The sequence below is a fragment of the Eurypyga helias genome, unplaced genomic scaffold (genome assembly GCF_000690775.1).
Source record: "Eurypyga helias isolate BGI_N326 unplaced genomic scaffold, ASM69077v1 scaffold50297, whole genome shotgun sequence".
Classification (NCBI taxonomy): Eukaryota; Metazoa; Chordata; class Aves; order Eurypygiformes; family Eurypygidae; genus Eurypyga; species Eurypyga helias.
Genome location: NW_010263415.1, coordinates 1 through 17,452, shown reverse-complemented (window position 1 = coordinate 17,452; position 17,452 = coordinate 1). Strand labels below are relative to the sequence as shown.

At 44.2% G+C, this 17,452-nt stretch overlaps 1 protein-coding gene across 1 annotated transcript; it reads right to left on the bottom strand.

Annotated features, from left to right (window-relative positions):
- Nucleotides 1-1,478: 1,478 nt before the first annotated feature.
- Nucleotides 1,479-15,805, bottom strand: LOC104503761 (high affinity cAMP-specific and IBMX-insensitive 3',5'-cyclic phosphodiesterase 8B-like; the record flags this gene model as incomplete). The annotated part of the gene is made up of 10 exons (XM_010156010.1): nucleotides 1,479-1,646; nucleotides 4,599-4,734; nucleotides 5,719-5,936; nucleotides 6,866-7,064; nucleotides 8,433-8,568; nucleotides 9,003-9,048; nucleotides 9,832-9,996; nucleotides 11,210-11,286; nucleotides 12,195-12,272; nucleotides 15,745-15,805. Coding segments are annotated over 10 exons (1,284 nt in total), but the record flags the coding sequence as incomplete, so codon positions are not given.
- Between the last annotated feature and the right edge of the window lie 1,647 nt (nucleotides 15,806-17,452).

Genomic DNA, 17,452 nt, shown 5'->3' with positions numbered 1-17,452 from the left:
TTCTCCTCAGGGCTGCTCTCCAGATGAACTGCACCAGGAGATTTGAGACAAACCTTAGAATCCCTGAGGTGAACTGCCTTAGTTTCATGTGCTTTATTTCATCTGGCATAGGGACTGAAATCAACATCTCTTCCCTTTTGCAAGTACTCTGTTACTGCAGTGCTGTGATTACTCTTTGCTCTGACGAGACAGAACGCTCTAATCTGGTGATTAGGGCACACCAGCTAAAAATGGAAAATGGGGTTGCAGAGTCTAGCAGAGGACAGGTTTGATCTTTCCTTCTTCCACATCTCTAGTGTCTGTTTCAAACCATTTGTCTTTTAAGTAAGAGGGATGTTGCTGCTGCTGCTTCATCTGCCCGTACTGCATTGTAAAATGAATAGACATGAGGGCGTGCCCTTCAACTCTGTGTCCCAGCTGGAAGAGGACTGGTTTTGTTGGGATCACTATGGTGGAGGAGCCAAGCACATCCCATAGTGTCAAAATTCAATTAACAAAAGAACATTTTAAGCAGTATAGGCAGGACTTAATGTTGGAATTGGCAGCAGGGCAGTCCCCAGAATTATCGGATGAGGTGCATGAGGAGCAGAACAGTTCTCAGCACTTCACGCTGCTGCAGCTGCCTAAGACTGGCCGCTCAAAGCTAGCTCATGATACTTTGACTGATAGGGAGATACAACTTGAGTGATCCTTGATCTTAACCTAGGGAGGGACAAAATTTATTAATTATGATTAAAATGAAATTCACACATGTCCCAGGCACTAACTTCTATTTGCTTTCCGTAATCACTATGACATGTATGATCTGAACTAGATGGTAGGCACGCCTGTCAGCCTCTCCAGTTGCAGCTGCTGATTTCCCACCAATAAAAGCTAAGAATCTATCAGTTGTTCAGGTAAAGAACGAGGGGAGCGTCTTGCTTTCAGGAAGCTGGTGCATTTCTGTTAGAAAAACTGAATATGATCTTCCATTTCTGTTTGGAGAGATGCCATGGGATAAGCATTTTACACTGCCCACCTGCCTGAAGTGCTGGCCTGCCACACTGTCTGCCTACTGTGACAGTAGCTCAGGTGCCGTCTCAGAAGAGAATGGGCTAGCCTCATGATTAGTTGAGGGCTTTGTCAGGCATGGGTCTTCGTGCTCTCTGCAGGGAAAGTTTTGCGACTGAAAGTTGGAATGGTGACAGTCTTGAATTTCAGCCAATTAAATTAAGGTTAATCAAATCATTTTGTTTTGGCCAGACGGAGAAAGTTGAAAGCGTAAAGCATCCTTGACCATTCTGTACCGCAAGCTTCATGGTAAGCAAACTAGCTAACGTCGCCTGGGGTGAATTCTGCATGAAAGAGAGGGGCTAGTTCTGAGTGGGGATGAAGAGCACGCGCCTGGACTCCGTGGTGATGCCAGGCAGACCCGTGTGGAACAGCCGAAGTGCACTTTCTCACATAACATCATAACCAAATTACCAAAATATACATACCTGTGCAAAATACTCCTCCGAAATCCTCCCTGCCCATTCGATACATAGCTCTAGGGGGCGACATGGATTTGCTACATCTGCACATTTAATCATCATGCGCTTGATCAGTGTCTGGTTATCTGGAAAATTCTTTATATTGGCTGTACATTCACAGTCGCTGCCTTCGCTCTGTAAAAGAGGGTTGGTTACAGGGGCCAGTGGCTAGCATCCCTGCTAGCAGGAGTGAGGGCGTCGTTATCAGCTCTGCTGCACTTAGGCAGTAAGTGGGCACCCAGCCTGACACCTAATTTCATGCAGATCACCAGGAATTTGGAGGAGAAAGTGATGTCCGAGAGCTGCAGCCTTGCTAAGTAACTAACGATAGCACCATTGCCTGTGTCAGTGTGGAGATTCTCAGAATTAATAGCAGTGTTTGTGAAATAAAGGAATCACAGGCTCCTGATCTGCTGGGGTGAGTTACCCTTCTCTGCATCCTAGCCTTGCCCTCTTGGAACAGGGCCATGCCAGGACACGCATCCAACTACTGCAAGCTGATCCTTACTGCTGAGTGTTTAAGTTTGAGGGTGGTGACGGTAGAGGGGGCTGCTTCATTTAGGTGAGTTTATAGAGTGTGGCTTTAATTCCTAGATGAGACAGTTGAGGAGGGACTGAGGGGGCTGCACTGATTTGCCCAACTGTTTCTTTTACAGGCAAAAAAAGCAGGTCGGTGCCATTCAGTTCCAGTATATTTTCAAATAAAACTGCTGCCTTTGTGCTGGATTTTGAACCCTCAGCCTGGAATACTTCTTGGTCTTAATTACTAGCTAGGATGAAGCCTCAGATAATCTGAGATTAGCAGTAGGAAAATGCAGGAGTGGCAGAATGACTGCAGAATGTCTCTGCTCGCTGGGCAGTAAAATACGAAACTGCTTATTGACTGCTCTGGAGACCAGGTGGAGAGGACAGAGTAGTTGTTACATGTCTGCTGTGGCATCATCTTCTGTGTCTTGAACAGTTTAGAAGGGCACAGGTATATTATGTTCCTGACTGAGTAATAAAAAGCCTCCACCTCAGCTCACCATGGCATTAACACTATTCTCGAAATAATATATTTGTGTAATTATGGCCACCTTTCACTGCTAAATTCAACTCCTGAATCAAAAATTGACCATAAATACTCTTTACCACCATGGCTAAATTAATGTCTTTGTGGTTTATGGGGAGATATTTTGCAGTGACTCTTGCCAATTCAGGCATTAATCTTCTAATTTTATGCTTAGCAGTTAATTTTTCTTTTCAGCATGGGTAGTCCAGCAAAGAACTGCCAAATTAACCCTGCTCCGTAATTGCTGTTCAAGAACAAAAATAAGGAGAGACACTGTTAACAATAAGGAACAGAACAGCCTAATACTGGGAAAATAACAAGTCTGTGATACAAGTGGTTCCACTTGTATTGCTCTCCAGCTCTTGCACATTTTAAAATAGTCTGCACTGAGACAGTGAATAAAGTAGAATGAGTCAAAAGAAAATGTCTTCTATACGTTAGAAAAGCTGAGTGCAGTAGAATGTATGGAGTGTGTTTAAAAGCTGTTTAGGAAGTGCTGGAACAAATACATTCGTGGGATAAAAGCCAGATTCCCAGAAATGTGTTCAGAGCTTGGAAACACCATGGTTTCAGTGAGGCTTGTGAATCTAAATCCTACAGGGTAATGCGGGGATGCCAGAAAAACAGAGATCATGAAAGGATGGAGATGGAGGAAAAATTTCAGGAAAATACTTAAGGCGTCAGAGGGAGAAGCTACATTTCCCAGTGAAACTTCAGAGGGCTTTTCTAGGAATCGGTGGAGCAAGCAGCTGTCTGGTCCACATGTAAGTACAGAGGAGCCTGAGAACAGGTGATTCCATGCCACCCACCGGTGTGGACCTTCCTTTCCCCTGGGCTGCGATCTAAAGTGGGATCCCTGCTGTCCTGGCTTAGCCCATGGCACGAGGGCAAACCCGCGAAACACGGCGATGCGCAGAAGCAGTGATGAGGCCCGCAGCGGTGCCCAAACCACGTCCCCCTCTGCTGTGGGACTTACGGCACTGGAGATGATCAGGCTAATTCAGACCCAGTGCCACATCAAGTCAGCCCTCCAGAGCTTGGATGTGATGGGGAGTACAGTGCAGTGTCCACGGAGCCAGTGAAGTTCATCATTGGTGGTTTCCAGCTCGAGCTGTTGTGAGAATGGAGCTCACCAGTTCCTAGAAGCAGGTCAGTTCAGCTGACGTAATGCTGTCCCCTAAAGTTGTAAACCCCACCACCGGTCCTCACTGGTTTAGGCACCCATGACAGGCTACAGTGCAAAAGGTCCAGTTACGGAGAACTGAAAAAAACTACTTTTATTTATTTTTAATGTCACTAAAAAAAAAAATCAGACCAAATTGAAGGTCAGTGTTTCTCAAAAAGCAGTGTTTCCACAAAGCTGTGATCGGATGGTCTTTGCTTAGGTAACACTCTCCTCTGTCAGCCAACTGCGTGCTCAACCTCGAAAGGCAGCAACAGAACATAAAGAAGGGACCTGGGCTGGGAAACTTGGAGGCATCTTAGAAAATATACCCTGGCTTGTGATGGAGCATTAGGGTGTAAAACTGATAGGAATAAACACCTGGACATCTCTTGGTAGAGTCAGGAATGGGGATGGGGTGAAGAGGTCTCTGGAAGCAATGGAGTTATTCCTCGTGGCTTGAAGGCTCCAGATTACACAGACGCAAAACCGTCGGGGTGAGTTTCTCAGTTACAGGCACAGGCTTGGGCAAATGCCACTGTTTGGAGGCAGGGCTGCCAACCTGACTCCACGCACGGAATTTTGCATGTACAAAAGCACCCACCCGCATGCTCTGTGAACACCAGGCAGCTTTGAAAGCAAGGTTCATGAACAAAGTGTTTAAATGAGCTAAGGGCAGAGACAGACGTAGAAACCAGGAAAACAGAAGGGGTATTTTTCACACTTTGAGGCCTAAGGTCACAAATCCAGTTGTGTGTTTTGGCCTTTACCACAGTGCAAATTAATACAATGCGAATGAAAATGATACTCAAAAGTTATTTTGGCAGAACTTCACCAAAGATGTCTGAAGGCACGAAGCCCTGCAAGCACTTACATGAGAGCTGGTCTCTTCAGATGCCATGGGCTTGTTGATGCTATTCACAAACTTGTTCACATGCTCGAAGTGCTTCGTCATCTCTGTTGCCAAAACCATATCAATAATGGCCTGGCGCAATGTCCGGTAGTGGTTTCTAGGAAAGAACAATTCCTGCTCAAAGCCTGCCCGACAGAGCTCATCCCTGCCCAGACAGTGCTGCAAAACACTGCTCAGGTGCTCGTCCACGTGAGCTGGCACCTTCAGAGTTACGAACGGTCCAGTGTCGGAGGAATCCACTAGATCATGACTCTCTGGGTTACTCCAGCTCTGAATTCCTTTATTGCCTTTTTCCTGTTATTTTTACCTAATGAAGACCAATCCGCTGTAGTCAGTAAAAAATTACAACTCAGTTTCATACTTGTGTAACACTAAGTCACCTTCTCCATGAATGGCACCCACACGTTTCCATCTCCCTGTATGTTAGCTTGGAACGCTGATCTCAGGTTTTTAAAAAATCAACAGTGATATGGGGAGGGGGTAGACAAATTCATTACCTGTTAGAGGTCAGGCCCTTTCCCTTTCAGATCCCTTTCTCTCCCACCCCGTCCCTGCAAAAGCTAGGCTGATGCAATGTTAACTTCCAGGCTACGTGCACGCCCAGCAGCAGGGTGCCTCCAACTCCCCCAGAGCTTCAGCTCCCTCCACTACCAGCACTTTCTGTCCCATGGGAATGCAGCAGTGACAGCAAGGGATGGGGCCACTTGCAGACACCGCATGCAGTGTCTGGCTGCTTGGGTGGAAATGTGTGGCCAAAAAAAAAAATGTAATTTCCAAGCTTCCTGCAATAAAAAGGCAGTGGGTCAGGATGCAGCCTGGAGACTGCCAACTGGTCCATGGCAATGTAATCCATAAAAGATTATCAAACATCTGTATACCCTTCCAAAAATATACATTGGAGGTTGGGGTGGGGGAATTAAAGCCTTTTTTAAAAAAAAAGTCTACATAGGATTCTGGAAGAGATTAAATGTCTATTTAAATTATATTTTCTGGTTTAGAAGGTAGACTTTCATCAGCCCCAAACTAAAACCCCCAAACCAGCAATCTAGACATGCACACTCCCCTCCTCCAGCAGACCCACCTATCAATATTCTTGAAAATGTTACATTTGCTGTCTTTAGTTGTAAGCTGAAATGCCAGTGCTGTGTGATGACTCTCTAACACAGCCGTATCGTTGTAAAGGACAGCTAATTCACTGCCTGCATTGCACAGGAAAGAGTTGGTCCGCCCAGGGTGGTCTACGTCATGAATGGTGGCAGCTATTAATGCAGCCACCTCATCTAAATGGTCAAGGCTTCCCTGCAAGAAAAGAGAAAAATAAATAATTTCTGATCATTTCAAGGTACCCACAAATATGTGAGTGTAAGCTTGAGTGCTGGGTTTCTACCTCCTTACAATTGTTTCCACTCACTGTGCCCACAGGTTATCTACTCCAAAACTCCTCCTCCCACCCTCACCCAAACCCTCTTCCCTTTATGAAGCTTTTTACTGTGATGTCAGCTAAGCGGTATCTGCATTAAATCCTCTTATGGTGGATGGATTTTGTAGTGGTGTCCTTCCACTCTGTGCGCTCACCTGAGTGCCTCTGTACTGACGGTGCTCCTACAGTGTGTGTTTCAGGACAGGACAGGACAGCATATTCCAGTTGGAAGGGACCTACAAGGATCACCTAGTCCAACCACCTGACCACTTCAGGGCTGACCAGAAGTTACAGCATGCTGTTAAGGGCACTGTCCAAATTCCTCTTAAACACTGAAGGGCTCGGGGCATTGACCACCTCTCCAGGAAGCCCGTTCCAGTGTTTGACCACCCTCTTGGTAAAACAATGCTTCCTCATGTCCAGTCTGAACCTCCCCTGGGGCAGCTTTGAACCGTTCCCTTAGAACGGTCATTGGATTCAGGGAGAAGAGAACAGCACCTCCCTCTCCAAAAGTTTTGCAAAACTTTATTAATAGCTGTTACTAACAGCTGGTAACCAAAAGATAGAAAAGAGCCAGGTTTCCCCCCCTGTGGTTGCTACTTAAAAATGTAAATTCCTTGCTCATATAAACAGACTTTAGAGAAACTTGTGTGGGTCACCAGGCATCAGAGGAGAAGACTTTAAGGACAGAGTGACTTTCTGAATCCAGGATCATTATTTAAGCAAACATCTGACTTTTGAATGACACACATAAGATGGTAAACACACCAAAAACATAGCCCAAAGGACTCCTGGGTGATGGGTATACCTTAACTCTTTCCTTCCCGAGAAAGAAGGCAGTAGCATGCAGGACATCCGCCGCGTGTGTGGAGTTGTGGTAGGAGTTGGAGGAGTGGTAGTTGGCTTCAATCACCTGCAGCCATGCTCTCAGTGTTGCTTCCGAACAGTTTAAAAACTCAGAGACCCCAAACCTGGCAAAAACTTTTAAGCCCAAATACACTAATGGCCTGAAAAACAATAGAAGAAAAAAGCACCACTGTAAAATAGAAAATTCTGACGTTCTGAAGAGCGATGGTTTTGACAAAACCTTAAAAAGCGGGTGGGAAATGTTAAACATTTTTAAATTGCACATCTGTAACCTCTCAAAAACCTGGCCAAGGTTACGAATTATTACATCTACTATCCTTTCAGACATTACTTTAATAAATTCTGTGGAAATCATCCAGTTCCAATAGTGTTTCACCAATTTTTGTGCCTTCAGAAAAAATTCTTGAAAGCTCAGGTCTTCTGTGGTTTTAGCAGCTGTCAGTCAATCAAAAATACTTTTTTTTTTTCCCCCTGAGGAGAAAAAACAGACTTTGAACATGACATGGGCACATCCCGAAGGCTAAAAAGCCCAAGACTAATACATCAAATATTCACTGTTTCAAAGAATTCTGATGACTTCAGGTAGTCCAGATTTCTAGTTCCTGACCAGAATCCTACCAGCAGTGATCTGGCTGGAGAGGGAATCTGAGGTCTGGTGAATGTAATGCTGGAGAGGACAGCGATGAGTCTGTGTGTGGAACAATAAATAGGGTGAGATCTCTAATCTTCGTGGTTCTTAAATCCAAATCCGCTCTGGGCTGTCATTTATGTTGTTACAGGATCCTATCTAACAGTCACATTTTTCATTCCTGCAAGATGATCTACAGGTGTCCTGAGCTGAGAAAGTCATAACCAAAAGCCAACATCTGCAAATTAAAACCAGGCAAATGCAAATTCCAAAAATGGCCATTGTCTTCAGAGTATAAGGGTACATATTTACTCTTGTGGTCTGCATGACCTCAAAACTACAGGTGTCTTCTTTCATTATAAGCTTTAACATCTCAGGCTTTTGAACCTGTCACTGGTCTATCCTCCATCCCAGTTTTTTATCCCCATAATCAAAAGCCGCAGTTGGCTCAGAGCTTCCTAAATTATAGGGTGATATAGGTGAGAGGCTTGCTTTTGACCAAATGACCAAGGAAAAAGGGGCACCTGTGGGACACCCAGCATGTACCAACACCAGACTGTGCAAAACAATGTCACCTGGACAGAATGGATAGGAATCAAATAAGGTAAAAGTTGAATGGGAGACAATGCTGGAGGGCTGCAGATGCTGTCAGGGAGGAGAACAGTCTGCACAGATCTCTCCATGACCTGTGCATGCATCTTGACCATGATGGGTGCACAGCTTGTTAAATGGGACAGGTGGTAACAACGCACACACCCAAAAAGAGACACCTCTCAGATTTGCTGGGTCTTGCTTGCTTCAGTTTTTCCAGAGCAAAGCGTTTTCTGCTACAGCTCCTCAACAACATCTTCGTGCTCTCCCAGGGAAAGGATTTCAGTACCTTTTATTTGTAACAGCCTCCAACTCAAAAATATTGAAGTCCCAGCTTTCCTCATTATCCAGGAGCTGTGTGATACAGGGCGGAACATCACTGATGGTGTTTGGCGCTGAAAGGTGACTATGGCTCAGGTTCGTATCTGTGGAAACGGAATTTGGGAATTACAACATTTCTGGATTTCCCCCTTCCCCCACATGCAGAATTCCATTTAGGAAACAACTATTTTTCACGAAAAACAACTCTTTTCCTTACATGAAAGTCTGTAAAAGCCTCTAATATACATGCTTTATATTATTACAGATGATGTGGACATGAACCAAAAAGATTAGCGAATGTTCCTTTGAGTGACAATTCAGTTTTTTCCTAGTCTGATTTTCTACATTTCAAAATGTATTACTTTCATTATTTGAACCTGCTTGAACTCCCAAATGGAGGCAGTCTAGCACTTGTTCTGCAGTCACTTGGCCATTTCCGAAGACGTACATCTCACTGCAAATCAGCTTGGAGCTCTGTGTCACTAGCATCCACAAAAGAAGTCACACGTGCAAAAAGAAGTTTTAAACGGTGGCTTACTCTTAGAAAACACATACTCATTTCCTGACAGTCTTCTTAAACCATCCTGAAAAAGCAAGTTTATCATAAGTTTTAGACAGAGTATCCATGCATCAATTGCAAACACACTACATGCACTTCCTCTCTAGGTACCTACTCCTGGGTGCTAAAAGCACTGCTCCTATTGTAGCATGACAAGAAATATCCTTGTTTTAAGGTCTTCCAAAACACATGAAAGGATCCAAGGACCGCTAGTATGAAAACTCGAGAAAGAGTATTATTAACTATACAGTGTACAGCCCTCATTGACCCTTTCATTGGCACCTGTAGGATTTCATCATTCACATTAACGACTATAATTTATTTTTCATTTTCTTTACATTATTTTGTAAAAGATTAGCTCGGTGTATGTTAAAAAATGAGGTAAACCATTATGAAATCTAGGTGTCTGGCAGATAGTGTTGCTGCTGTTACAGGACCAAAGTCAGAACCTGAATGAAGTAACCTCAGTCTTCTACTTTAGCAGCTGTAAAGCAATCCTTCTAATCCCATCTAAGCTTCTAGGGTTTCTAAAAAGCACCTTGAGACAAATCAGATTGGATGATATAGTTTCCAGTGGCAACCGTGTTCGCTTATGTAGGAGGATGAATGCACCCAATGGACTGAGATGTGGCCATATCTTACTACCTCTTGGTGCCTCCTGTTAGTAGAGAGGCCAAAATACTTAAGTGAAATGGTGATGAATTACAAGTCCCCTTGCCAATGCTTGTGAAATTTTAGCACAGTAGAGCACTGAACTGTGACGTAGGACACTGGCAGCAGTAGTTTTATCTTCACTGATTTTACTCACAGTCATCAGACCTCCAACAAGATCACTTGTGTGAGGATCTTCATCTTTGGTACCTAGCTGAGGGGAGTAAAGTTCTGTTGTCCGCAGGATTTCCAGAACTCTGTCCAAGGCCTCTGCTACAGTAATGGGGCTGTTTTCCTGGGCAGCATTAATTATGTTAATAACCTGAAAGCAGATTAAGGAGGCAGGCGAGGAAGAGTAAATGGCACTTTTGTCTTTTCTTATTACAAAATCTTTATTCTTGGCTTGATTATGCTACTTCCTGTCCAGCAAGTGCGATGTAATTGCCCCCAACCCTTTAAGTACAACTCTGAACATGTGTACTTGTGCTCTGATTCCCTGTTATCCATCTGTTATTTATAAAGGGCAAATGCCTGGAAAGTAAAAGCACAAGACACTGAAATATCTGAAATAGTTGCAGGTGGTAGTCCAAAATCTAGCCATGTCCCAGTCCTTGGGCATAGCAAGGGCCATTCACAAGCAGTCACTCAGCCCCCAGAGGAAAAAAGCGAATGAACTAACTCCTGGATGTGACTCAGATATCCTGATACTGGCCGTAAAACTTTCAATTTTCTCAGTGTGAAAGTGAAGGGCAGAGGGCAGCAACAGCTGGGCTGTGGTTGAGGGAGAAGAGGGTGGCTCTTCTTTGCCTCCCACCTTGTGTCTCAGTCACAATCTAGGAATGCAACACTGACACAGCAGCTCCTGGCACTGCCAGGACCAAGAGGGAGAAAGCCTCAGTGCTGTCTTCTCCAGCAACCAGAAGCTGCTGCAGAGGCATGCTTAGGGAGAAGAAAAAGGAAAGGAGTAAGCTGCTCTAATAGGTGCTGGAAGATAGGGAGATTGATGAACAGATGAGTAGAGAAAATGTGGAGAGAGGAAAAAATGGTTTGAGGGCGAGAGATGGCAGGCACCCTGGTTTTCGGGACATGTGATTGTGCAGCTGGTTTGTGACAGCAGAGTTTGTGTTAACACGGATAGTGAAGAAAAGGCTACAGGAAAGTGGGAGGACAGAATATGGTGCAGTGGCTCCCTCCCCCGCACACTGTCTTGTAATTATCAATGGTAAAGGCAAAGGTGAGACTGGAAACACGTGTCCTCCTAAACAGGCATGGCCCAAGAGGGCAGGGTCCTGTTCCTGCCACAAGTGGTGCATCTAGCAAGGACCCCTTTGCCCATTTTTAATATTCTTACTTATGACTAGGATTTGGAATGAGATGATGAGATGCAGAAAGTGGTAAGAACAACTGACTTAAGTAGTTCTGTTAAACACAAAGTGCAGGAAACCCCTGGCTGTCCTGCCACAAACTACATACTTGCCTATGACAGCAACTCCAAACTCTATGAGTTTGGAGAAAAGGCAGTGCTTAGGACTCACCTTTGTGATAGGAGCTTCTATTGTCATTGAGTGGATCCTTGCCATGGAAGAGTACCGTCGGGTCTGTAAACTTGGAGCTGCCATTAAAGAGAGCACCGTTTATGTGCCACAGAGTGCAAATCAGCATTTAAAGCGTGCAGAAGGCTGTCACAGGGGAACAGCATGACAGAATCCAGCCTCATCCCTTATTCCTCCTGTGTCTTCCCTCCTGCAAGTTCTTGCTTTGCTGTTTAATGTCTCGCACTGTTGTGTGCCTCCTTTGCAGCCACCCCTCACTTCTGCTGTCAGTTTTTCTGTCCATCTGTCACTTCAGCTATACTGAAATGCAGCTATACTTAAGCTACATCACACTTCGTGCCCAGTACCTGCCACTCGTCCCTTGTTTGCAGTGGATCTCTGTCAGCCATGGCTCCTCCTGCAAAAGCATGTGCGTCTATGTCCCTCACCTCAGCGATACAGCTGCTCTAATGAACCCTGTTCCTGCTCCCCTAAGCTGTGTTCCTCTCGCTACCTACTGGGGCAGGAAGCAACCTCTGCTGCCACCGTCCCAGCCCCAGCAAGTAGTCACAAACAGGATCAGAAGTACTGCTCTCCAGTGACCAGCAGCAACAGATCCTATCATGTCCCACACTAATGAGACCAAAATACTGCTTCAGGAACACAAGCTGCAGCTTTCTAAGAGAGGTGGGACGAACGCTTCACCACACGCTCTTAGCAGGCTGGCCCCATCCCACAGCCACTCTGCCTCCCTGTGAAGGCACCGCGCACTGCGTGCATTGTGTAGCGATGCTGGGGCTCATGCTGAGGCACTGTTTTGTGAATCAGAATAAAGAAATTTTACAGCAGTTATATATATATAAAAAAAGGAGTAATCTCTTTTATCAACTGTGAATTTGTCTAGTTCCTGTTTCATTCTGCATTTCTGTTGCCTAGGGCGAGTCTGTTCTTTATTTACAGCGTTATTCTTGACAGTTTACTTTCTTACCATCACTACTTTGAGATGTAATTGACTTAACATCAGCTGAGTCTTTCCTTCTGTTCTTGCACTTGAAGGAATGGGATTCTGTAATACAAAACAAAAGATTTAAAGAATGCATCAAGACCTGTACAAAACCTCTTCCATCTAAAATTCTGAGCATTTAATTATATGATCTTAACCCTACCACATTAGTATGGGAAACACTGTAATCTCTGCAGATCAGAACGAGGGACGCAGTGTGTATCAGTTTACAGCAACTTGTCTGAGTTCACCTGGAAAGCTGTTCGGCAAAGGAGTCAAGATGCCTGATGGAACAGAGGAGACTCTTCACCTAGTTTTAGCTGCCTAAAAGCAGCAGTCTTTCCGCCTGTCTTTGTCTAAGGTAGTTGTGGAAGATGCTGCTTTAGGAGAGATATCTCAGGCAGGTGGGTTGAACCTCTCCTGCAGGTTCCTTTTGTTCTCCACCGACCACTGACCAAGCCTGAGTTTAACTGCCTAGAAATTTAGCCAAGTGAGAAAAATCTACACTCTTCCAGCCCAAGCTCAGTTCAGCCTCAGACAGCTTTTGCTTTTAATTGCAATAATTGTTTGTACCCTGTGTTTAAGAAAAAAACAACATACTGAGAATGATTAAACTATCAATTCAGTTGCTGTGAAAATTAACCACGCACCAAGCTGTCATTCTTGAAACTGCCATTTGCAGCAGGAGAAATTACCACATCCAGATAAATGCAATAGCAGGATGAAATGCCTGGAAAGAGCCTCAAAAGAAAAAAACAAGGTAAAATTTCATTTTTTTACCATAACATTAGTCTGTGCTCTCCCTTACGTTTAAAATCAGCAACTGTGCATCTTTGCGCCTCTTTTCAAGAGTCTCTGTAGTACCTGTTCAGAGTATCTGAAATGCCACTTAAAGATCAGAGACCCCAGCAAGTTTTTGGGAGATAACCACAGTGTGAAGCAACAGAAATACCGTAAGATTGATATTCTTAACATAAGGACCAATGTGCATAACCATGTGACAAGACAGAACATGTGCAGCCTGTCTTTAGTAAAGTGAAATGTAGTATATAATTCTCCAGAATTAAAAATATATCCCTTTTAACAGTTTTTGTCTTAACTATTTTCTTTATCACAGATTTACAAGACAACTTATATCTGTCCTATTTTGTTGAAGTCCAGACTGGAGAAACTGGCAGCATTTTCCTCTGTCAACAGCTAAAAGCAAGGAATAACTAAGGCATGCTAAATTCTTCAATTTATTTGATAGGATTCCTCTTTCAAACCCCTTTCCCGCAGTAACATTTGGAGGAGTTTAACATAATGCACTTGAGTGGGAGCAAACACTCACACATAAACAGAGCTGAAAGTGGCAGTTGTAGACAAGTATTAAATCCCAACCAGCAAGTTGGAAACTTTTGTTAGTGTCACCTGGAGAGTCACAGGTCCATAAAAGCTATGCTGTGCCACATGACAGTTTCAACTGAAAAAATTTAAATGCCTAAATAAGCAGTTTTCCTTCACCTGGTGAGTGGAATGTCACCCCATCCAGATGTGTTACAAATCACACCACTGCAAATAGCACAATACACCAAGAAGGCCAGTGGCATCCTGGCCTGCATCAGAACCATGTGGCCAGCAGGACTAGGGAAGTGATCGTCCCCCTGGGCTTGGCACTGGTGAGGCCACAGCTCGAATCCTGTGTTCAGTTTTGGGCCCCTCGCTGCAAGACAGACACTGAGGTGCTGGAGCGTGTCCAGAGAAGGGCAGCGGAGCTGGGGAAGGGTCTGGACCACAAGTCCAATAAGGAGCGGCTGGGGGAACTGGGGCTGTTCAGCCTGGTACTTCTCTCTACAGCTCCCTGAAAGGAAAGTGCAGAGAGGGGGGGTTTGGTCTCCTCCCAAGTAACAAGTGATAGGACAAGTGGAAATGGCCTCAAGTTGTGCCAGGGGAGGATTACATTGGATGTTAGGAAAAATTTCTTCACTGAAAGGGTTGTCAGGCACAGGAACAGGCTACCCAGGGGGGTGGTGGGTGGAATCACCATCCTTGGAGGGATTTAAGAGAGGTGTAGATGTGGTCCTTAGCAACACAGTTTAGTGGTGGACTTGGTAGTGCTGGGTTAACTTGATGATCTTAAAGGTCTTTTCCATCCTAAATGATTCTATGATTATTTTTCTACCTTCATCACATACTGGTATGTGCTCATGGCCTGGGAATTTATCTTAGAACACAACCATGGACTGCAGGGAAGGATCAGCTACATCACATACACGTGACCAAGGTTGCCTGCTTTCACTGCACCACAGCCATCAACATGGCTTCGTGGGACATGGCTTCTCAGTCTTAGAAATCTGTGACAATGAGCAAACCTAAATGCCCCACATAATCTGTAAAACACATTCGTAAGCCAGTAACTATGCATTAAGTAGTAACAAGTGTTTTTCAGCTTAATTCACAGGCATTTTCAACTTTCCCTGTTTGCAGGAAAGAAACCATGAGAAAGAAAACCTGCATTTATTACAGAGATACAGGAGCAAATGGTTTAACACATGATGGGTCAGTTCCGATGGCAGCAATGGTAATGAGAGCACTAAATTGCATATATTATTTCTTCTCCCCCAAACATTATTAATTGGCATCACAAAGCTCTCCAACGTTTGTACATGTTCTTATGCTGCTTCAAAAAGTAGGAGAAGTCAAGCTGTCACTTCCTATGCTCTTGGTATGTTCCATCCCCATCCCATGTGAAAAACAGAAGCTGCCTGACATTGCACAGCAACATTGTCCAGTGTTTCATAGCAGGAAGGGCCTTGGGTGCCAGAAGATAACAAGGCACGAGAACCTCAAAATCAGGCAGCAGTGCTGCATCTGGCTCAGATCACTCCCATCACAAGCTTAAGATAGATCTTTAGTGCCTCTTTCTTAGCGAAAATGGTTATTTCAGACATTACACAGCATCAGAACAAGAGTTTTTCCCCTTGTACTCTACACCTTCATTCAAAAAAAAAAAAAAAGAAAGGTTACTGAGAGCTTGAACATGCTATTCTGCAAGTAAGCAAACCTGCCTAAGACACAGGGCAAAGGCTGTGCAGACACGCTGCAACAGGTCGGCGCTGACTGGACATGACTAGCTCTAGTCTGGACGCTACAGACCTTACACTACCTTAGCCCTGTGGTGGTGCTGACAGGTCCTAAACTTGGAAATACTAAAGCAGATCTGCTGGCACAGATCAGCAGAGTTTCACATTCATTTCAGACAGAAAGGGGTGCCAAAGCACACCAGCTTCAGGATCAGACACAGTGTTTTAATACAACGAAGAGCAGTGCGTGTTAACTCCGAATGCGCAGCAAGAGCTCTGCACAGGAGACTGAATTATTAATGGTGGTTACAAACTCAATTTGTAACCACCATCAGAGCGGCTGGCATCTATCACTGGCCATCTGCTCTGACCACTGACTCGACAGAGGGAAGAAACAACATTTCATACCAGCAAAGCACCCGGCCACGACCTCAAGCACAGTGGTATATAAAGGTAAATGACAGCATTCTAACCTGACTGGGAATTGTCTCCTGTGTACTTCTCATCACGGTGACTCTTGTAGAGCTGACGATGCACCAAGTAAAATATATATGTAAGGAAAAAGAATACAAGGAGATTTTAAAAGGGCTACATTCAACACTATCCTTATCCACTTAACACTTAAAAAAGAAGTGTGTGGCAAGACTCTTCTTCAGGTGTAATTAGATGTAGAGAAATAACGTAAACAGACACTCAATGCAGGAAATCACAGATACAATAGTGCTTTTATGTACTAAGTGCCCGTTTAATGCCTGTGCCTGCAAGAGGCTGACACTCATTTTTAGATAGTGTTTTAAGTGCAAATTGCATATGAATCCAAAAGATTCCAGGAATAAAACACCTCTGTACGGTAATTTAAAAACCACTATCTTGGTACTATCTAAGCTAATTTTGCATCTACTCTTTCATGGGTCGTTGATAAACTAGACTTCCAAAAAACCCAGTTACAAAAAATAACTCTCCAGCAACTGAAGGGTAGAGGTAGGTGGCCATCCATCAGAACTTTCTGGATTTCCAAGTAATTCTTAATCATGCTTGTGAAATTAAAAATTAAACACAAAATATTAACTCCTTGTGCTTCTGAAACACCTTGGGTAGCTCAACCGATAGTTATTTCAACCTTTCTTAGAATTCAAATAGGATATTTCCATCACCTTAAAGTATCATAGAATCATAGAATGGTTTGGGTTGGAAGGGACCTTAAAGACCATCTAGTTCCAACCCCCCTGCCATGGGCAGGGACACCTTGCACTAGACCAGGTTGCACTACAGCCCCGAATAATGCTGATAATCCAGTCAGTCTCTTCCAGAAACGAGTGTTTTATCAGCTAGATGAAAGTTTCACCCAGGCTGTCTGGCAGAGAGGCAGAGTGCTTCGGGAGCACTGTGGCTCCTCCGGCGCTTGGACTCAGGGCTTTGCTGTGGGAGTCATTCATCTGGATCACGTTCATCCTCCCTGCAAATAAGGGAATCTGAGGAGTTTGCCACTGATTTCTCCAGTGACACCAAGTTATGTAAACAAGCTTGCTGTCGTTAACAGCTCACCATTTTTACTGTTTGAAACATAATCAGTTTGTATAATGATATAGACGGATTTGGGTAGTATTGCTTGGTCTAAAATACCACAGATCGAATGCTCCTCTGCTCTTCCATCTCGCTCAGAGACAAAAGCACAGTCTGTCCAATACATGGCAGTTCAATATCTGCTAATCACTTCACCCTGTTCCTTCATTACATGATTACAAGAAAATATTTTGCTGTTAATAGGAAAACTGAGCGGAACTTTCAGTTCCTCAAGTCTTCCCTCTAAAATTAGCATGTGACATATTTAGGTATAGCTAACAGAGAGACACTGAAAAGGTCTAAAAATAATGTGTTACTTTTTCTCCTGTATTCACTAGGGAAGGTATATGTATCTACTTCACATGAATAAACTTCAGTGCTTGGCACTACACCTACACATTATTCATTACACACCATATTCTGGAGTCCAGCACTGTCATCTAATCTGTGGTGATTGGCTTCCCTGACCAAAACCATCACCTGCCTATAGCAAAGCACTAGACTGCATGGAAGCATGAAATCCATGGTTGCAACATGTGAGTTGAAAGGAGGGTGTGGCAAGTTTGCCCATGACACCAAGCCGTGTGGTGCGATTGACATGTGGGAGGGAAGGGATGC